The 21,827-nt window shown below is 43.2% G+C and overlaps 1 protein-coding gene across 1 annotated transcript in view; it reads right to left on the bottom strand.

Moving 5' to 3' along the window:
• Window positions 1–21,827, bottom strand: part of SHMT2 (serine hydroxymethyltransferase 2) — a 126,424-nt gene that overhangs the window by 62,137 nt on the left and 42,460 nt on the right. Inside the window, exons 3-5 of the mRNA XM_075337066.1 lie at window positions 14,309–14,388; window positions 8,017–8,217; window positions 5,534–5,615 (exon numbers count right to left, since the gene is read on the bottom strand). Of these exons, the coding sequence (XP_075193181.1) occupies window positions 5,534–5,615; window positions 8,017–8,217; window positions 14,309–14,388 (363 nt within the window). The remainder of the gene's footprint in view (window positions 1–5,533; window positions 5,616–8,016; window positions 8,218–14,308; window positions 14,389–21,827) is intronic.

The following is a 21,827-nucleotide window of genomic DNA, read 5'->3' as shown; positions in this document are numbered from 1 at the left end:
TCCCAAGATAGAGCAACAGCAAAAATAGTATAGATTCCAGCACCAATTAGGATACCATACAAAAATTAGGTAAAAAATAGAAAATTCTTTATTGGATCTTCATGTTAAAAATATGAACACACAATTTATAAGTCCATAAATAACACCTAACACCTGACGCGTTTCGGATCTAAAGATAAGATCCTTATTCATTTTTTAAATTGTGTGTTCATATTTTTAACATGAAGATCCAATAAAGAATTTTCCATTTTTTACATAATTTTTGGATTTTATCCTTATTGGTGCTGGAATCTATTATTTTTGCAGTAAAAAACAACATGTGTAGCCAGCTCAGTAAACTACTTGGTTGAGCCAGGAATCGGCCTTGCATTCTGGGCCATGCCAAGTACAATGGGAAGTCCAGAAGGCATAGGAAAACCCCGACGACATCGCCTTTTTTCCTATGCACTTTAGCCACTTCCCAGAAGAAGAAAGCCGGCTCTCTAATGCCATATATAGCTATTCTAGTCATGTCAAAGCTATAAAAACATCTTACAATACGACTTAGCAGCCAAAAAATAACTATAAGACTACATACACCAGTTTGGCAGTCTCCTCAAAAATAAACTTTACACTGTAGACTAATGTGCGAATAGTAGCTATTTGTGTTTGGATTATTCATAACAAATCCCAAAATTCTATTCCAGTATTTGTTACGAACGAACCTAATGCAAGTCAATGGGGAAAAAGAGCATTTTTCTTGCGGTTACGAATACTGGAATAGTACTTTGAATTTGGTAAGCATTATCCGATCACAAATAGTTACTATTCGCCCATCACGGCTGTAGACCTCTGTCAATGGCCACTAAGCTAGGCAACCAGTATTCTGCACTGCTGAAGGTATAGGATGCTGAAACAGCTGTCTGCAGATGGAGATGGCTCTGGTTGGCTTGAATATCCTAAATCGTGTGTTAATACTGCCTAAAAACAGAATTTGCAAATTAAAGCTCAAACTTCCTTTTGGAAGATGCTAGGTTCATCCATGGCAGATAGGCACTCTAAAGGGTCGACATGAACTTACAGAGGTGGCATTGAGAGCCAACTTTCTTCTTCTTGGAGGAAGTTTAGATACATAGATTTTCCCAGGAAGAATTTCCAGGTTATTGGGCTTCTGTGTCTCTCAATGATATGAAAGTCTCAAGTCTCTAAATCCCAACTAATTGTAAACTGATAGAGAAGGTGATTTGACCCAAATTTTAGAAACACCCTGACAATGCAGAAGTAAAAGTCCAAAACAATATTTAGAAATGTCACATATAAAGAGACTACGAGCTATATATCATATATAGTTATGAAAAAAGCAGTTACTCAAAAAATGATTTTGACACAAAAATACTGTTTCACAAAAACTCATCACCAGAAACGAGCAAACGTGATCTAGAGAAAGTGCAGCACACGAGGTGAAAAATCAATTCTACCACTGACAAAAGATTCAAATGTGAATATAAACAGCTGCAATACACTTACATGGATAAAATACAAACCCACAGAATTACTATTACCTCCGCAATCACATTATATGGTCTTCAATAAGAGGAGACTCAATCAAATAACGAGAAAGGAGACACAAGAGTTTGGAAAAGGTTCAATTTTCTCCCTATGGTGTAATGTCTGGATATTATATATTACTAGCTGTAGTACCCAGGCGTTGCCCGAGATAGTAACTGTCTCTCCGTCTCTCTCTATGTCTCTGTCTGTTTCGATCTCTCTGTCTGTATTTGTATCAGTCTGTCTCCACCTCTGTGTCTGTCTGTCTCTATCCATCTCTGTGTCTGTCTCTATGTGTGTGTCTTTCTGTCTCTCTTTTTGCCAGTCTGTGTCTTTCCAGGTCTGTCTCTTTGCCCGGCTGTCTCTTTGCCCGGCTGTCTCTTTGCCCGGCTGTCTCTTTGCCCGGCTGTCTCTTTGCCCGGCTGTCTCTTTGCCCGGCTGTCTCTTTGCCCGGCTGTCTCTTTGCCCGGCTGTCTCTATCCGTCTCCCCACCAACATCATATTACTTCACACATAAGTTTCTTATACTAACAGTTTATTTTGTTCCTATAGCAACCACTGACAGTTGCTATTACTAGCCTATAGCTTCCACCTCCATTCAGTTTAATGGAAGCAGGATTTGGAGATTAACTGTAAAGCGCGGGGTTAAATTTTCCCATCAAAACATAGTCTATGACGTTCCCTGGGTCACATGAGGCGTCTGTGCAAAATTTCGTGATTGTAAATGCGACGGTGCAGATTCCTTTAGCGGACACACACACATACACACACTAAGCTTTATATATTAGATTAAGGAAAAAAACAAAAAGAAATAATTGTGTATCCACAGATAAAAATGTTCTATTAGAGGTCAAATTAAATTCACCATAATGGAAGGAACAGCACTATATCTAATAACACAATTCCAATTATGTTTAGTCAATGACGTCTCCACTGTATACAGCATCTATAGTCGTCGCTCTGTTCACACTCGCATTGTCATCTGGCAGATTTTATGGATCAGTTATATCATAATTAGCTTAGCGGATCTGTTTTTGTATTCCCAGTATAAGAAGTGTTGTACTCTGCACTGTGATTTTGCAAGTTAAAATGGGGAGGCATGAGTTGGGATAGCATGGAGTAACAGTAGGAAAAAAAGGGTCATGGTTATATAGGGTTAACCGGGGGTGGGGGTAACAAAGCAATTTGAATACAGAGATCAGAGTTATTTTTACACTTGGATAACAGTTTTGTCAATCTGGTGAGTTATTTGAAGTTACACTGCATACATTAAGTGAGTTTGGATATATAATGGCATGCGGTAAGTTTTTAGTCCTAGTCAATGGTTTCTTTTATGTGTACTTGTGTGGATGTTTTGATCCAGGGGAGCCAAGTTTGGTTGTATTTTTTGTAGTTCTTTTCCCTTAGGGCGAAGCGGTGTTCAAATGCATTGTGTAGGGAAATTCTATTAGGTCTTCTATCTTGGGTGGAGCCTCTTATTTCCACCTTGATGCGATCAGATGCTTTATAGTTAACAGAATATGACTTATGATGGGTGTAAATTCATTTGGGATGTTGTCCAGACCGATGCACAGTAGTATTAGCTGGGGCGGTTAGAGTCTATGATGAGGAGAGAGAAGTGTGAAAGGCCGAGAAACAGATTGATAAGATGGTTTGAATCTGGAGAGTGCTGGTTCACAGCTACACTGCTCAGTAGTGCTGTATAACTTACTCAGTGCCCCTGATGCTCCTGAATAAGTCAATGTCCCCCAACTCCAGTCCTCAAGGTACACAAACAGATCATGTATTCAGGATTTTATTAGTATTGCACAGGTGATGGACTTATGACCTCGAAAATACCAAGAAAATCCTCTTCTGTTGGTGGGCCCTGAGGACTGGAGTTGGGGGAACACTGGTCTACGTGATTAGAGATGAGCGAACCTTTGAAGGTTCGATTCACTGGCAGCAATCAAACCGAACCTCCACTGGTTGGAACTTGGCCCGAACAGGTTCAAAATCCCTGATTGGCAGTTCGAGTCTCCACCACATACAGCCAGCCATAAACAGATCACTTCCGGGGGAGGGTGGGCGAGCTTTTTCAATATTTTATTTTTGGTGCACACTACATCTAACCACCTTGGGCTCGCACATATCTATACACAATACCAAAGAGGCAGAGAGCAGGAAATCCTCTGTCTTTGGTGCTTCGAAGACTAATTTGCAATTGACTGTGAGCTGGTGGGTGCAAATCAGAGATGGAGCCTGCAGAGGAGAAAACAGCATTTTCATAACAAAATCTGCAGTTTACCACTGTGGAATTTCCCCAAAAATGTATTTATTACTTGGCAGATGTAAATACACAGTATATTTAGGACTAGGATACCACTCCCGGTGACATCTAAATCTATATTGTATCAGGAACTACTTCTGTTTATGGGCTTGGTCACATATCAGGCTCAGCTCACTGAAGTGAATAGGGCCATTCTTCAATAAGGAACACAAACTATGGCCAGAGATGGGGCTATATTCGTTAATCGCAGCCATGCTTTTAAATATTAAAATGCACAGTCTATGAGCTGCTCCTTCTAATATTAGGCTTGTCAACTTTCAAAGAGGATTACTGAATATAGACCTATGGACACATTTTAAAGCAAGTACACCAGCCTCAGCAAACATAAGAGATCTAGTTACTAAAGTATGCATTTTATGTTATGAGCTTTGGTGATTGGAGTAGATACCCCAGTTCAATATAGCATTTTTACCCAATTCTTAAGGCTTTCATGTGTTTGGATTAGATATGTTGCCAGTTATACAACACAACTATCCCGCTTAGCATATCCTAGTTTCCCGGCTCCAATGCCTGCCACATGCCAGTTTTATGATGGCATATTTCACTCCTTTATTTGGCAAGGACTGTACATGGTGCCATTCCAACTCCATACAGCATCATAAAGAACAGCTGGGGTGCGGAGACCTGCGCTTACCTGAGGTGTCAGAACTGAATTACAGAAACTTTTCAATGCCATTATAATCGTTTCAGCATTATTTATAATCTGGATAAAAGAGGGGTTTTTTTTTCAGTTGTCATCTTCAGTTTAAAAAGAAACTTTCTAAATACCTTACATTTATATTCTGTAATAAAAGACTTAAATAGCCCCGGGAAGCGCGCGCAGCGGGAGAACAAACACTACATTATAAGCCGGCATGGAAGAATCCTGTTTATGTAGAAGACTGCAAAGACGATTATTTCTTTACGCTTATTACAATGACCACAAATGATCCATCACCACTGAGCAGCCTTTTTATCCTTTATTTTCCATAATGGTTTGGAAGTTGCATCGGTGATCTTTTCTTTTAGAAGTAAAATGTGTATGCGGGGGAGGTAAAGTATGAATCGAAAAGCACATTTTGCTTCTTACTGGTGTAGTTTACTTTTATTGATTTGGGAATGTCTATTTTTTATATAGATTTTTGATGTGTGCAGGTCTGTTTTATAGCCATTAATACTGTTTCACCTAGCTGTGTTTCTTGTAATTTACTCTATTACTAGTCCCTATTTTACACTCCATTTTCCTGTTTTTTTCCCTTATGTGTCTATATTCTTCATTTCCAGAAGGAAAACAAAAAACAGGCTGTGTAGCTGGAAGAACGCCTCTTGCTTTAAAAATGGTAGAAGGTCGTCCTGTTTTTGGATAATGCGGTTGGCCTCTCAATTCTTCTTGAGGTTTGGTACGTTCATAGGTGGGGAGAACGAAGCCAGCGCTGGGCTCACGTGAGCCCCGGAAGGGCAAGTGCCAACCTCCCTTGAATAGCAACGGCACCGGAGGAGAGAATAAATTATGTTATTTTACCAGAGAAAACATTCCGATTGAGAAGGGGCTGTCTGAGTAGTGGATAACCCGTTTAACACTCGGCTGAGCCAAACATTTATGGTATGGGAAAGTCAGGAGAGAGCTCTGTGGACCAAACGTGTTTCTTATGTCGCCCTAATAATAGTCACAAATTACTCTCCTTTCTTGATACTTACATTCAGCTTATAAGGCATAGATTCAAAGTAAATGGAGGTAGCAGATATGCGCTTCACATCCGACATGTAGCCATGGGTCAAGCTTGGAAAAAAATATATGGTCAGGTTACAATAAGGCCATAACTAAAAGCAGAATATTACACAGACTGTCTGAAGAGTAATGGCATTTCTATAATCATTGTGTAAAACCTCAGAATTACACAGCAGGAAAAGAAAGATATCCATAGCTCCTATCTACAAGCAATAACATAAAGCGAATGGGGAAAGTCAAAAGGTAAAAAATGTATAATCTTAACATTAAAGGGAACCTGTCACCAGATTTGGTGACTATAAGCTGCGATCACCACCAGTGAGCTCTTATTTGCCCAATAATTCTGCACACAGTGTACAGTATTCTGCAATGCTGTATATGAGTATTTTGATCACATGATACTTTTTATACATGTTGTCCTACTTCAAGCTGTGTAGGCTGAGAGCCAACTACCAATTAAGTAAATCAGGTGATGTGCATCTCTGTAATGAGGAGGGGTGTGGTGTAATGACATCAACACCCTATATAAGGTGTACTTAATTGTTAGGCAACTTCCTTTCCTTTGGCAAAATGGGTCAGAAGAGAGATTTGACGGGCTCTGAAAAGTCCAAAATTGTGAGATGTCTTGCAGAGGGATGCAGCAGTCTTGAAATTGCCAAACTTTTGAAGCGTGATCCCCGAATAATCAAGCGTTTCATGGCAAATAGCCAACAGGGTCGCAAGATGTGTGTTGGGCAAAAAAGGTGCAAAATAACTGCCCATGAATTGAGGAAAATCAAGCGTGAAGCTGCCAAGATGCCATTTGCCACCAGTTGGGCCATATTTCAGAGCTGCAACGTTACTGGAGTATCAAAAACCAAGAAAGGTGGCTATATTGGTCACTAATTTTTGGGGGTTTTGGTTTTGCATGTCAGAAATGTTTATTTATATATTTATTTAGTTACCTAATAATTCTGCACTGTAATAGTTACCTGCACAAACAGATATCCTCCTAACATAGCCAAATCTAAAAAAATAACACTCCAACTTCCAAAAATATTAAGCTTTGATATTTATGAGTCTTTTGGGTTGATTGAGAACATAGTTGTTGATCAATAATAAAAAAAATCCTCTAAAATACAACTTGCCTAATAATTCTGCACACAGTGTATATAAGAGCCCAGGCTGCTCTGTTTAACATAAAAATCACTTATAATACTCACCTAGGGGGTGGTCCGGTCTGATGGGTGTCGCTGCTCTCTGGTCTGGCTCCGTCCTCCTTCTTCTGAGGCCCATGTGCATGATGTATCCTACATTATGCACACTAGCTGGCATGGAGGTCCTGCATAGGCACACTTTGATGTGTCCTGCTCAGAGCAGATCAAAGTATTGTAGTGCGCATGCGTGGGTGGTCTAACTTTTCATCGCACCTGTGCATTACAATACTTTGATCTGCTCTCAGCAGGGCAGATGAAAGTGCACCTGCGCAGTATTTCAATGCCGGCTTGGGCTGGATAGAAGGAGAACTGAGATTGGTGCAGAGAGGAGGTGCGGTCTTGAGAATAGCGACACCCATCAGACCAGACCAACCCCTAGGAGAACGTTTTTTTTACCTTACACAGCATGGCCTGGGCTCTTATATACAGTATTCTAGAATGCTGTATATAAGAGCTCACTGGTGGTGGCCGCAGCTTATAGGCCCCAAATCTGGTGACACATTCCCTTTAAATGTTAAATTACATTAATCTGTCAAATTGTCAAATAGCATAGTACCAAGGCAAAAATATTGGAGTAATAAATGAGAATGTCACCACCTCCATTCAGAAACGTACAAAACTGATTGGAGGCTTTATATGACTGAAGACCTTTTCAAGCAGACATTTAAAAGTGTTACAGGGGTTTTCCCATCTTAGCAAGTGATTTTGTTAGGGAATGCAAGTATATAATGACCCCACACCTGTGGGACCCCCATTGATTTTGGGAATAAAGGTGTCACAGCGCTGCAGCGTCTTTACAGTATGTTCCCGGAGCAGCGAGCGGCTGAGAACGATAATATGCAAAAGAAAAACTGAAGGCTGCAACCTGTTCCACGCTCAGAGCAATAGATGTCGGACCCCCAGTAATCATTATATTCTAGCCACCACAAAGTTAGATGATAATAGCCCTAAAACAATTATCAATTCGAGGGCTGAACAAATCTCATAAGCCAAATAGGCAATATCAGTAAAGTTCTAGATACGTCAGGTCTACGGAAAAGCGTAAAGCGATAAATCGTAGCACATGAACTGGAAGGTAACATCACCATGAGATCTAGGTTTTAGTTACACACTCCATAATAAAACAGCAGGAAACTGCAACTGGGATTTTAGAATTGTAGAAACATGTCCTTTTGCAAAGAAAGGATTATACAAGTTTATCCACTTTGGTAAAATCTCCAAAGATATCATCATATAGCCAAGTCCTGTATACTTACTGTCCTCCATCTGGAAGATCGAGTCCCATGAGACGGTCATGTGGCTGCAGCAGAGCTGTGTATGCTGCAAAGTTAGCTGGAGAGCCAGAATATGGCTGCACATTCACACCCCACTTTTCTGGGTCCAATTTAAAGGCCTCCAGTGCTCGTCGCTGACACAGCAACTCGATCTGATCCACCACCTCGGCCCCTCCATAATACCTGAAGAAAAGACAAACAAAAAGGTACAGCTGTAAAGGTGGCTTTACACACTGCAATATCGCAAACGACATTGCTGTAACGTCACCGGTTTTGTGACGTAATAGCGACCTCCCCAGCGACATTGCAGTGTGTGAAACACATCAGCGACCTGGCCCCTGCTGTGACAAATCGTTCAGGACCATTCTTTGGTCCTTTGTTTCCCGCTGTGCAGCAAGATCGCTAGAAAGTCTCAGTGTGTAAAGGGGACTTTACAGCGACTTCCCTTTCAAAAAGCTGCTTTACAACGTCCCCAATGACTAGCTAGGTCGTTCTGCAGGTCCGGATCGCTGTTGCGTCGTTGGCCAGGTCTGCCTGTTTGACAGCTCACCAGCAACTCACCAGAGACTTTGTAGCGATCCCGGCCAGGTTGGGATCGCTGGTGGGAAAGGGGCCTTAAGGGTTTGCTTATACTAGCGTATAGTATCTAATGATTCGCTCATATGAGACAATCCGATGTGATATTCAGAGGACACTCGGCTCTGGATCTGCTGCGAGCGTCAGACAAGTGCATGCACTGTGATACAATTCTATGGAGGAGCTTCATTTCTCCATCTTCTCCATTGTCTGTGTCAGCGTGTATCGGACTGCACTCGGATGACACCAGTGAAGTCTGATGTTACACACACACTTTTATTGCTCAGAGATATGCTGCCAATCGTAGGGTGCAGCACGTTTGTTTCCCCTCATGCTGCCTTGGCATGGAAAAAAAAACAAAAAACACGCTAATCGGCACTGCTCCATAGTATAACATTGGAGCGAGTGTAATCAGATAAAACATTGAGATTTCTCTGCAATTTCACAGTATTCTGTACATTAAAAAGGTATTCCCAAAAAAATAAAGTTTCCCTATCCACTTTAAATGGAATAACTTGTTTAACAATTCGAATCCTACCACTGGGACCCTTAGGCTATGTGCCCACGCTGCGGATTTACCGCGGATTTTGCCGTGGATTTTCCGCGGATTTGCCGAAAATCTGCAGCAGCGGCACTTCCAAGCCATTTCAATGGCATTTTGGAAATGCTGTGTCCATGCTGCGGATTTTTCCGCTGCGGATTTGCCGCGGATTTTGATCCGGAAAAATCTGCAGCATGTCAATTGTTTGTTGCAGATTTGGTGCGGATTTTGGGTATAGAATGGGGGGAAAAAAAAAAAAAAAATCCGCATCAAAATCCGCGGCAAATCCGCGGCAAATCCGCGGGTGCGGATTTGCCGCGAAAGTCGTGGATTTTCAGGCAGAAAAGTCCGCAGGTACATTCTACCGTGGACACATAGCCTTACAAAGATTGGGGCTTTGAACCCAAAGAACAGGCCTCTGCATCCTCAAAGGAGCGGGGATGCGCATGCTCAGCCTCAGCCCCATTCATGGTCTATGGGACTGCCAAACATATGTTAAAGTTGCACTCAACAGTCCCATAGACAATGAATGGAATCGGAGGCCTAACATGCTCACCTCACTGCTCCATTCAGGACAGAGCTGCAGAGACTGACTCTTAAGGCTGAAAAGCTTCAATCTTGGGAGTGCTGGGACCTCCTCTGGATAGAAGATAAAGATTTATTCTCCTCAAAAAAGTTATGAAAGCCCTAAGTGAGATAATAATGGGCATCTAGTATTTCCATATTAAAAATCAGCTAATGCTTAGCAATAAAATAAAGTTCTTAACTGTGTTGGAAGACAAGATCATTTGTGGTAGTCATGAACTACTGAAGTAGAACAATGTTTTTATTAAAGGGATTGTCTCAGTTGCAAGACCACAGCTAGGAGAAATCGAGCATGTGCTTTGTTTTACTAAAGGCCTAAAAGACTGCTGGAAACCGCTAAGGCTACTTTCACACATCTGGTTTTTGCTCTGCGGCACAATACGGAGTTCTGCAGAAAAGCCGCAACCGTTTTTTTTTGCCGCCGGTTGCGTTTTTTTTTTGCATAGACTTTGCATAGACTAGACCGCATGGGCTTGCGTTCGGTCCGGTTTTTGCCGCATGGGGCAGATTTAGCTGATGCCGCGGCCGGATGGAACGTTCCCTGGCACGTTTTTTGCTCCGGCAAAAAAAAACGCATCGCGCCGCATCCGGCCGCTGCAGCGCATTTTTTAATGCATGCCTATGGACGCCGGATACGGCGCAATGCGGAAAAACCCGCATCCGGCCGCCGCATGCGGTTTCTTCCACTGCGCATGCTCAGTAGCGTGCCGCAACCGGAAAAAAACAGACGGGCTGCATGTAAAAACGTATGCAAAGGATGCGGTGTTTTCACTGCATCCGTTGCATAGGTTTCACAGCCGGATTGAGCCGCACTGCTCAAACCGGATGTGTGAAAGTAGCCTAAGCACACACAAAACACATGGGACTAACAAAAACAGACACTGAATGGGTCAGCTGGATATACACCCAACCGCCGCTCAACCCAAACTCCCCCCAGCTGCCGCGATGCAAGTCCGGTGGAGAGGTGAAAACAGCTTAACGGAAACCTGTCACCTTGGAAAACTACCTTCACCTGCACACACAGGGTTAATCTGCAAGTAAATGGAGTTACAATGCTGTCTGGAAATCCAACAGTGTGTGACTACTGGGAGAAAATGAATGCATTTCTTCCATGGAGTTGCCGACTTTCAGTCATGGTAGTGATGTAGGGAGCGATTAGGGTCATCACTCTCAATACTGTGAGCACACCGGTAAGCATGCTCCAGCAGTTTGACAGCTCGCTCTGCACAAATGCACTACAGAGCCAGCTGTCAAAGTACATGAGTGTCATAGCTGCGTTCATGGCACAGAGAGCAGTGCTGTTAGTGACGACTGTAATCATTCCCTGCACCACCGCTATGAATGAAAGCCGGCAGCAGCTCCCAGGAGGAAATAAGTTCATTTTCTCTTGGTAGTTGCTCTTTCAGTAAGGCAAATCTCGAACAATAGAGCGGCTAGTAAAAGAAAAAAAAACAAAAAGGCGTAAAAACTGAACACTCAAGGGAACAGGGAATAAAAGAAGAGCAAAATTGGCGACTTTTACCCTGATAACAGGCCCTGTTTATAGATGGAATATCCCCCAGTTTTGACTACATCTCCCAGCAACTAATGAGAGCAAAGCTGTGGAGACTAAAAATAACAAAAGATCACTTGGCTCGGATGCACAGACGTACACCTCACAGTATGGCTGCCCCTGCTGCCACTAGGGAGGGTATTCTGGCTACCAAAATATATCATTTTACTCATGAATTTATATACTTAGTAGCCAAAAGGGCCTAAGTGATTTTTATAGCTTGAAGCCAAAAAAAACACATTCTTCTTATCGGTGGTGGAGGAAAACAAACACGGATCATTTATTTATTCAGCTGTTAATGAAGATGAGCTAAAACTATCAGCTGAAAGCGTGCAGCTCGCAAAAGGGAGAGCAGACATTTTAGTACATGTTTTGCGCAAACTGCAACTTTTTTATTTTTATGACACCCTATAAGACTTGGTTGTAAGGGACATGGCCACCCACAACCCAAAACTAGAAATTGCCGTCCATAACTTGCGGAGATGGTGCACAGACAGGCAAATACATTACAGCTATATCAATAATCCGAGCCGCTTTGTGGCTCCATGTATACAGCCCAATCTAACAGAGGCTGAGATTGTCCACTGATACGTAGATAGGAGCTAAATTACAAGCCAAATGTCGCTTGGTCCACTCTTCTCTCCAAAGATTCCCCCAAAAATATATAGATATAAAGTAGCCAAAAGAACCATATGCTGGGTTTATTTATAACAATTCTGTCTAGTTTTAATATCATTCTTCATGTAGATGAGAAGTAAGGAAAAAAACAGGTTACATAGGTTGAAAAAAGACCCAGATCCATGGAGTTCACCCTTCCTTCACCAATTATATATTTTGTCATTAAGTCATTTATAACCAACAACGTTGTGTGTACTGAGGAAATCATCCAGCCCTTTTATAAAAGCTAGAAGGCCTGCGGAGACACCATCACATGTTTCTCAACGCTGGCAGGAAACTAGCCAGGTCTTTCACCGGGAAGGAACAACCACGGGAAGGGCAGTCTCCAGTCAAGGAGACCACCTATGCCAGTCTGTGGATGGATACCATGTTTGGCATAGGTGGTCTCCTTGACTGGAGACTGCCCTTCCCGTGGTTGTTCCTTCCCGGTGAAAGACCTGGCTAGTTTCCTGCCAGCGTTGAGAAACATGTGATGGTGTCTCCGCAGGCCTTCTTGCTTTGAATATTTCCCAGGGGGCATTGCTCTAGAATCACTGCGTTGAGAAACACGTGATGGTGTCTCCGCAGTGGTGGATGTTGATCTCCCTAAGGTCAACCATCCTTGCTTTTATAAAAGCTGGTATAGTATCTGCCATTACTACCTCTTGTGGTAGGGTATTCCACAGTCTGACTGCTCTAACTGTAAAGAACCCTTTCCTATTTAGCTGCCGGTATCGCTTTTCTTCCACTCGCAGTGAGTGCCCCCTGGTCCCTAGTATTGTCTTTGGAAGGAATAAGTCATGTGCCAGTCCTTTATATTGACCACACATGTATTTATACATATAAATGAGATCTCCTCTGAGACGTCTTTTTTCTAAGGTAAACAAATACAACTTTTCCAACCTGTCATCATATGGGAGGCCTTCCACTCCTTGTAGTAGTCTAGTTGCCCGCCTTTGAACTGACTCTAACTTCTGAATACCCTTTTTAAACTATGGATCCCAAAACTGGATCCCATATTCCAGATGTGGCCTTCCAAGTGATCTATAGAGGGGTAACAATACGTTGCGATCACGGGATCTACTCTCTCTTTTTATACACCCTAAAATCTTGTTTGCTTTAGCAGCTGCTGCCTGACATTGAGTGCTGCTGCTCAGCCTGTTTGTAATGAGAATACCCAAGTCCTTCTCCTGTTCTGTAGTCCCGAGATTACTTCCATTTAATGTATACGTAGCTATAGGTTTATTCCTATAAATGACTTTTTATCTCACGATAATACTCAATGTCTCAATAGACCAATTGATATAAAAGAGTATATATTATTTCATTGGGGACAGCAAAAAAAAAAAAAAAAATCACACAGAAAGCAGTGTTATAAAAACAGGGAAAACAAAGACAGGGCAATGTGATACATGTAAGGGTCAACAATATTATATATCAAATTAAAGCAGAATTGCTAACAAAGTAACAAGTGCAGGCAAAGGGTTATATATTAGATGATTTTAGATATAATATAATATTGCACACTAGTCCCTAAAGAGATTGCACAAATGTCTTGGTAAACAATTAAAAGTCCCATTGTCATCAATTGTGCAGAGAACGTTCAAGTGTCAACAAAAGGAAAGACCTCTAAACATTCAAACATCTAAGAGACAAATGATCACATTGCACATCATGTTACTAAGCATTGATTAGACCAATGGGAACGCATGTGCAAATATGCAATCCGTAAAAATAAATAATGTGGGACTAAGTGACCCTACAGACCACACCACCCTACACCTCGACACACGTTTCGCATCAGCTTCATCCTCCCGAAGCTGAATGTTGTATGCTATGGTATTCATCCTGAAGAAGAGTAGGACTGCAATTAAACGCATAGAGAAACCATTTAACTTTTATTGGTCTCTGCTTCTTCACGACAGAGGAACCACAGACTTTTTACTCCTGTATTAGTGTTGGACACCCGTGAATCTGCAGCAGCTTGTCACGCACAACCACCTCAGATGAGGAGACACCCCATTTTCTCACACTATGTTTCTAGTTAAAACCCTATTTGCGCTCTCTTTTCCACCTTACTCTCCCATAATCATGTTTGCGACTCACTACAAAAAAAACCCAAAAAAAAACACTAAGGCTCTCTTTTCCCATACAGATGACATTATTTTATAGTGCACAAACCGCACACTGCATTGTCCTGACAAATTATAGACCTGAGACTGCGGATTCTTTTCTCTTTTAACAATGAAAATTTCATGCTTCAAATAAACTATGTTCACATCATATTTGTAAGTGTAAAACAATGACACCAAATCCTTCCACTGGGGGGAAAAAAAGAATTACTATCGGATATTGCAACTTACCTCTTCCCAGGATAGCCCTCCGAGTATTTGTTATTGAGGCAAGATCCGAGAGCTTCCAAAGCTGCTCGGCTGCAAAAATTCTATTGACGAGAAAAAGAGAAAAATAAATCATATTGGAATAGGATATTATCATATAATAGTATCAAGAATTAATAGGATAATTGCTCAATGTGTGTCATAGGTGACCAGTAACGTCCATTTTCTTCCTCAATAACTGCTGACTAGAAGATAACTGGCTGCTTCACAAAATGCCTTTTTCTCTTCTATCTGCTCAACCAGACACAAAAGGTCACCCTTTAGAATATTTGCCCCTTGACTGATAAGTAGGCCAAAAAAAACCCCCCAAAAGGATAGTGAGTGACTTAAGGTCCAGTCACACTAAACAACTTACCAGCGATCCCAACAACGATAGGGATCGCTGGTAAGTTGCTAGGAGGTTGCTGGTGAGATGTCACACTGCGACGCTCCAGCGATCCCACCAGCAACCTGACCTGGCAGGGATCGCTGGAGCGTCGCTAACCGAGTTGCTGGTGAGCTCACCAGCAACCAGCCCCCAGCGCCGCGTGGAAGATGCTGCGCTTGGTAACTAAGGTAAATATCAGGTAACCAACCCGATATTTACCTTGGTTACCAGCGCACGCAGCTACACGTGCAAAGAGCAGGGAGCAGCGCACACTGAGCGCTGGCTCCCTGCTCTCCTAGTTACAGCACACATCGGGTTAATTACCCGATGTGTGCTGCAGCTAAATGTGCACAGAGCAGGGAGCAGCGCACACTGCTTAGTGCTGGCTCCTTGCTCTCCTAGCTACAGCACACATCGGGTTAATTAACCCGATGTGTACTGCAGCTACATGTGCACAGAGCAGGGAGCAGCGCACACTGCTTAGTGCTGGCTCCTTGCTCTCCTAGCTACAGCACACATCGGGTTAATTAACCCGATGTGTACTGCAGCTAAATGTGCACAGAGCAGGAGCCGGCACTGACAGTGAGAGCGGCGGAGGCTGGTAACGAAGGTAAATATCGGTAACCAAGGACAGGGCTTCTTGGTTACCCAATGTTTACTGTGGTTACCAGCCTCCGCAGAAGCCGGCTCCTGCTTCCTGCACATTTAGTTGTTGCTGTCTCGCTGTCACACACAGCGATCTGTGCTTCACAGCGGGAGAGCAACAACTAAAAAATGGCCCAGGACATTCAGCAACAACCAGCGACCTCACAGCAGGGGCCAGGTTGTTGCTGGATGTCACACACAGCAACATCGCTAGCAACATCGCTGCTACGTCACAAAAGTTGTTCGTTAGCAGCGATGTTGCTAGCGATGTTGCTAGCGATGTTGCTAGCGATGTTGCTAGCGATGTTGCTTAGTGTGACGGGGCCTTTATGCATGATTTCTGCAAGACAGTGTCAAGAGCATTCTGAAAAACCTGGTACTGGACAAGTAGTGGCAAGATATTCTTCTAGAACCCTTTATTCATCGACCACCTAAGGCTGCTTTCACACATCCGGTTTTTGCAGTGCGGCTAAATCCGGCTCTAAAACCTATGCAACGGATGCGGCGAAAAAAACGCATTTGTTTCAGAAATTTTTACATGCGGCCCGTCCGGTTTTTGCCGGTTGCGGCACGCTACTGAGCATGCGCAGTGCAAAAAACCGCATGCGGCGCCCGATGTGGTTTTTGCCACATTGCGCCGCATCCGGCATCCATAGGCATGCATTGGAAAAAGCGCCGCATCGGCTCGATGCGGCGCGATGCGGGTTTTTTTGACGGACAAAAAAAACGTGCCAGGCAACGTTCCATTCGGCCGCGGCATGGGCTAAATATGCCGCAACCGGCAAAAACCGGACCAAACGCAAGGCCATGCGGCACAATCTGGCACTAATGAAAGTCTATGCGGAAAAAACACAACCGACAGGCAAAAAAAAAACGGTTGTGTTTTTTCTGCAAAGAGCCAGATTGTGCTGCACTGCAAAAACCGGATGTGTGAAAGCAGCCTAAGAAATCAGAAACCAGCTAGATGCATTAAATGTCTTGACTGACAGGTCCCTTTTCTTATAGAAATCATTTCTGCGTTTTTCGGTTTGTTTTCTTAAATAAGAGATGGAAGTGCAGTGGGGTAGGACAACGCACTTGCCTCTCTCCCTATCCACTGCCCGCCTTCTGTATATTCAAGCTTTTTTTTTAGTGACCTGGTTTCCCTAAAGAGATTCCTTGCCAACACCATCAATGCTTTGGGCAGCACATAAACGAAAAACTGAAGAGGGAAAAAGCGCAATAGGGTCTTATCCAACTTACGTGCAAAAGGGATAAGGGAATGTGCTCACCTTATGGGGTTGTGTGTCACACAACCTGATTCAAAGCATGTGATCAGCTGCTGCAGAGTCCACGCGCTTAACAAGCCGAAGCAGATCAGAGTCAAAGTAGATGTGGAAGCGTTAAGGTCCAGTCACACTAAGCAACTTACCAGCGATCCCAACAACGATAGGGATCGCTGGTAAGTTGCTAGGAGGTTGCTGGTGAGCTGTCACACTGCGACGCTCCAGCGATCCCACCAGCAACCTGACCTGGCAGGGATCGCTGGAGCGTGGCTACACGAGTTGCTGGTGAGCTCACCAGCAACCAGTGACCAGCCCCCAGTCTCCTAGTTACAGCACACATCAGGTTAATTAACCCGATGTGTGCTGCAGCTAAATGTGCACAGAGCAGGGAGCAGCGCACACTGAGCGCTGGCTCCTTGCTCTCCTAGTTACAGCACACATCGGGTTAATTGCCTGATGTGTGCTGCAGCTATCTGTGCACAGAGCAGGAGCCGGCAGCACAGGCAGTGAGAGCGGAGGAGGCTGGTATCAAAGGTAAATATCGGGTAACCAAGGACAGGGCTTCTTGGTTACCCGATGTTTACATTAGTTACCAGCCTCAGCAGAAGCCGGCTCCTGCTGCCTGCACATTAGTTGTTGCTGTCTCGCTGTCACACACAGCGATCTGTGCTTCATAGCAGGACAGCAACAACTAAAAAATGGCCCAGGACATTCAGCAACAACCAACGACCTCACAGCAGGGGCCAGGTTGTTGCTGGATGTCACACACAGCAACATCGCTAGCAACGTCACAAAAGTTGTTCGTTACCAGCGATGTTGCTAGCGATGTTGCTTAGTGTGACGGGGCCTTTAGTCCTTGTGCGCACTAGGCGTTTTTGCCGCATTTTTAGCGGCGTTTTTTACAGCGTTTTTGTGCTGAAAACGCAGTGACATTGCTTCCCTAGCAATGTCTATGGGTTTTCATAAGTGCTGTCCGCACACAGCGTTTTTTTGTAGCTGCGTTTTTGTGGTGACCACAAAAATGCAGCATGTCAATTATTTCTGCGTTTTTCACCCATTGAGTTCAATGAGATGTTCAACAACGCAATGAAAAACGCATATAGCCGCGTTTCTATGACTAAAAACGCAGCTATAAACGCAATGGGTGGGCAGTAAAGTGACGTGTACAGGAAGAGGATTCCTTCTGTTGGTAAACACAGAAGCATGAATCCTCCCGGTACCGTCACCGCTGCGTCCACCTCCCGTCCTGTGCATGTCAGCTCCGTGCGGCGCCATGTCTGGGCGGGAGGTGGAGGCAGCGGCGAAAACAAAAGTGAACAGTAGAAAAAAAAAAAAATGTCATATATACTCACCTGTCTGCAGGGTCCCGGTGCCATGCCCGCTCCCAGCCCCTGTCTCGGTACCGCCGCTCTGGCTGTGTGCAGTCTCCCCGGGGCAGGACCTTGCTTGCAGGACCTGGCGGTGGATCACCTGATGCAGTCACCTGACGCATCAGCTGATCGTAGTCTCGCCGGCTTTTTCGCACCCGGCCGGCTATCAGCTGATTCTGCCGTCAGGGGACTTCATCAGCTGATTACCGGCAGCTCCTGCAGCGATCGGACAGGATCAGACTCCTGTCCAATCGATCGCTGCAGGAGCTGCCGGTAATCAGCACAGCACATAAGTGAGTATTATTTTTTTTTTTCTACTGATGCATCAGCTGATTGTATAATCGGCTTTTATACATTCAGCTGATGTGTGATGTGATTCACGTCCTTTAACCTGACACATCATCTGATCGCTTTGCCTTCCAGCAAACCGATCAGATGATATTGGATCCGGATTGGACGGCGCGGGACCCTAACCCAGGATTACTGCAGAGGGGGGTTCTTTATTTCAATAAAGATGGAGTCACTAATTGTGTTGTGTTTTTATTTCTAATAAAAATATTTTTCTGTGTGTTGTGTTTTTTTTTTTTTATCATTACTAGAAATTCATGGTGGCCATGTCTAATATTGGCGTGACACCATGAATTTCGGGCTTAGGGCCAGCTGATAATATACAGCTAGCCCTAACTCCATTATTACCCAGCTAGCCACCCGGCATCAGGGCAGCTGGAAGTGTTGGATACAGCGCCAGAAGATGGCGCTTCTATGAAAGCGCCATTTTCTGGGGTGGCTGCGGACTGCAATTCGCAGTGGGGGTGCCCAGAAAGCTTGGGCACCCTGCACTGTGGATTCCAATCCCCAGCTGCCTAGTTGTACCTGGCTGGACTCAAAAATTAGGCGAAGCTCACGTCATTTTTTTTTTTTAATTATTTCATGAAATAATTAAAAAAAAAGGGCTTCTCTATATTTTTGGTTCCCAGCCGGGTACAAATAGGCAGCTGGGGGTTGGGGGCAGCCCGCACCTGCCTGCTGTACCCGGCTAGCATACAAAAATATGGCGAAGCCCATGTCATTTTTTTTTTCTTTTTGGGCAAAAAACTGCATACAGTCCTGGATGGAGGATGCTGAGCCTTGTAGTTCTGCAGCTGCTGTCTGCTCTCCTGCATACACTAGTGAATGGAGGATGCTGAGCCTTGTAGTTCTCCAGCTGCTGTCTGCTCTCCTGCATACACTAGTTCTGCAGCTGTCTGTCTGCTCACCTGCATACAATGAACATTTTGAAGAAGGAAATGACATCAGACCTTTTTTTTTTTGTTTCATCAACAATCTTTAATGGACTGATTAAAAGTGCACTGATTAAACTTTGCACTTTGAACTTTGCACTTTGCACTGATTAAACTTTGCACTTTAATGGACTGATTAAAAGTGCACTGATTAAAAACGCAGTGAGCAAAAACGCAGCAAAAAACGCACCAAATCGCAGCAAAAACGCATGCGTTTGTCGCGTTTTTTAGCCGCGGGTGCGTTTTTTGAGACAAAAACGCACATAAAAACGCAGCGTGAAAAAAATGCCTAGTGCGCACATACCCTTAGACTATGTGCGCACGTTGCCTTTTTTTGTTACCACAAAGATGCAGCGGTTTTGTGCGTTTTTTGGCTGCTAAAAAAAACGCACAAAAATGCACCCGCGGTAAAAAACGCATAAAAAAAAAAGCATGTGTTTTTGCCACGTTTTTGTTGCTGCATTTTTTCAATGCATTGCATGGGTGAAGAACGTTGGCAAAAATGCAGAAAGAATTAACATGTTGCATCTTTGTGGTCACCACAGAAACGCACCTACAACAAAACTGCACTGTGCGGACAACAAAACTTAAAACTCATAGACTTTGCTGGGGAAGCAAAGTCATGCAGTTTTAAGACCAAAAACGCACCCGAAAAACGCATAAAAATGCACCGTGCGTACATAGCCTTACTGCGCTACCAAAGATATGACCTAAATCCAGGAAAGACTGAATGAAGGTGGTTTTATTCTACGCGTTTCGGAGTGTCTCCCCACTTCTTCATCAGAAAATCCACCAATATAACAGGCTACAACAGTAATGGGATCTATAAATAGCAGGTTTTCAAAAAGAGCGCCAAGGAAGACACATGACAGTGAGTCATAGTACAAAGGAGGTGCTAAGGGCGTACGTAGTCCGTTATACAAGTAAAACGATCCTATTTTAATTTATTATGTAAAAACCAGAAAGACTAAAAAAAATGGCAAGATCGGAAAAAGAAGGTCTCCTGAACAGCGCACGCTGCAAGTGCTCGCCTTTCCTGCACATATTTCATGGCCATGGGTTGGTTCTGGTCCACTTTAATGATTCCAAACTGCTTTAAAAATCTTGGTTTTCTTTATTAATAATAATAATAATATTCTTTATTTATATAGGGCCAACATATTCCGCAGCAATTTACAATTCAGGAGGATCATATACAAACAAGTAACAGTTATAGAAGTGGGACTCGTTTGCACAAGAAACCAACAATGGATTTCTCTTTAACATCAACAAGAATTTCTGCACGCAAAGTATGGATTTATTTAGTGTTACAGCATTTTTACATACAGGTCATTAGCTTGTGTTAAAATATAGTTAACATTTTGTTAATCTGCGGTAATTTCATTGTGATTGTGAAACATGTTAATAGAAATCCTTCAGAGAACATTGGCTATTCTCTCATTGATCAGTTCCATCTTCATCTAGTAAGTGTATAACTAAAAGGCCCTCGGCACTCCAGAGCAAAAAAGAAAAAATTCTTAATTGTGCAAAATTGTTTTTAATGTTGCATCCACAAAAAAACATATTTGACGTTTCGGCCTAATGGCCTTCATCAGAAACTGAAAATATACAGAAAAAAAACAACACAATGACTACATGGTCCATGTACAAGGAAATAATTAATATATTCGAGTGCATGATGCGGACGCGTTGACAGGCCTACCTGCCTAACATGATGCTATGCACTGCATTGAATCCCACCATAGACCGAATTCTGCATCATATGCAATTATCCGTTCCTCTATTTAAACCTTTGGCGCTGGAGAGGAGAAACAGGGTTAATGCCACACTGCTGCCGAATTAATAAACTGTTGATTATTAAAATTCTTCTTTTATTTCATAGGTCGACACGTTTCAGGGATCAAGTGCCCTTCAGGACAAGGAAGAAAAATTAACAATATGTTGATTTGTTCATCCCTGAAATACATAGACCTATGGAATAAAAGAAAAACTTTAATAATCAACAGTTTATTCATTCAGCAGCAGCACAGTATTAACCCCGTTTCTGCTCTCCAGCACTGAAGTTTAACCCCAGTAGGGCTCCGGCAGCCGCCATTTTAAGCCTTCATAGGGGTTGTGACTATCACAACCCTAATAGGTGAGTGGAATATCCTGCACACTGCACTTTAATATCTGATAGGACCCTATTTGCGCTCTTTTGTCCTCAGCTTTATATTAAACCCTTGGCGCAAAATTTCTTCCAGCGGCTCTGCCCAGCACATTCTGCTCTCTCCTATACGCTTATCGACCCCACCCTGACACCACATTGTAAGTGATCAGCCTTTTTACTTATTTTCTTTTTTTTCTCCTACAGGATCTGTGTTTGTGGTTTATTATTCCAATGCTTGTTCTTGCTTTTGTATTAAGATCATACTTTGTGACTACCTCTCTCATGGATGATAGTGCACTGACAGCCCCTTTATTTCACCTTGTGACCCTTTTCTCTGTGATGTTTTGTTGATAAGTAATGGCTATAGCACAATTGTGTCAGCTATGGTTTTCCCCCTACTATGTTGC

This window comes from Anomaloglossus baeobatrachus, chromosome 2 (genome assembly GCF_048569485.1).
Source record: "Anomaloglossus baeobatrachus isolate aAnoBae1 chromosome 2, aAnoBae1.hap1, whole genome shotgun sequence".
Taxonomy (NCBI): domain Eukaryota; kingdom Metazoa; phylum Chordata; class Amphibia; order Anura; family Aromobatidae; genus Anomaloglossus; species Anomaloglossus baeobatrachus.
The sequence above is the reverse complement of the archived record's forward strand: the minus strand, read 5'-3'. Positions and strand labels throughout refer to the sequence as shown.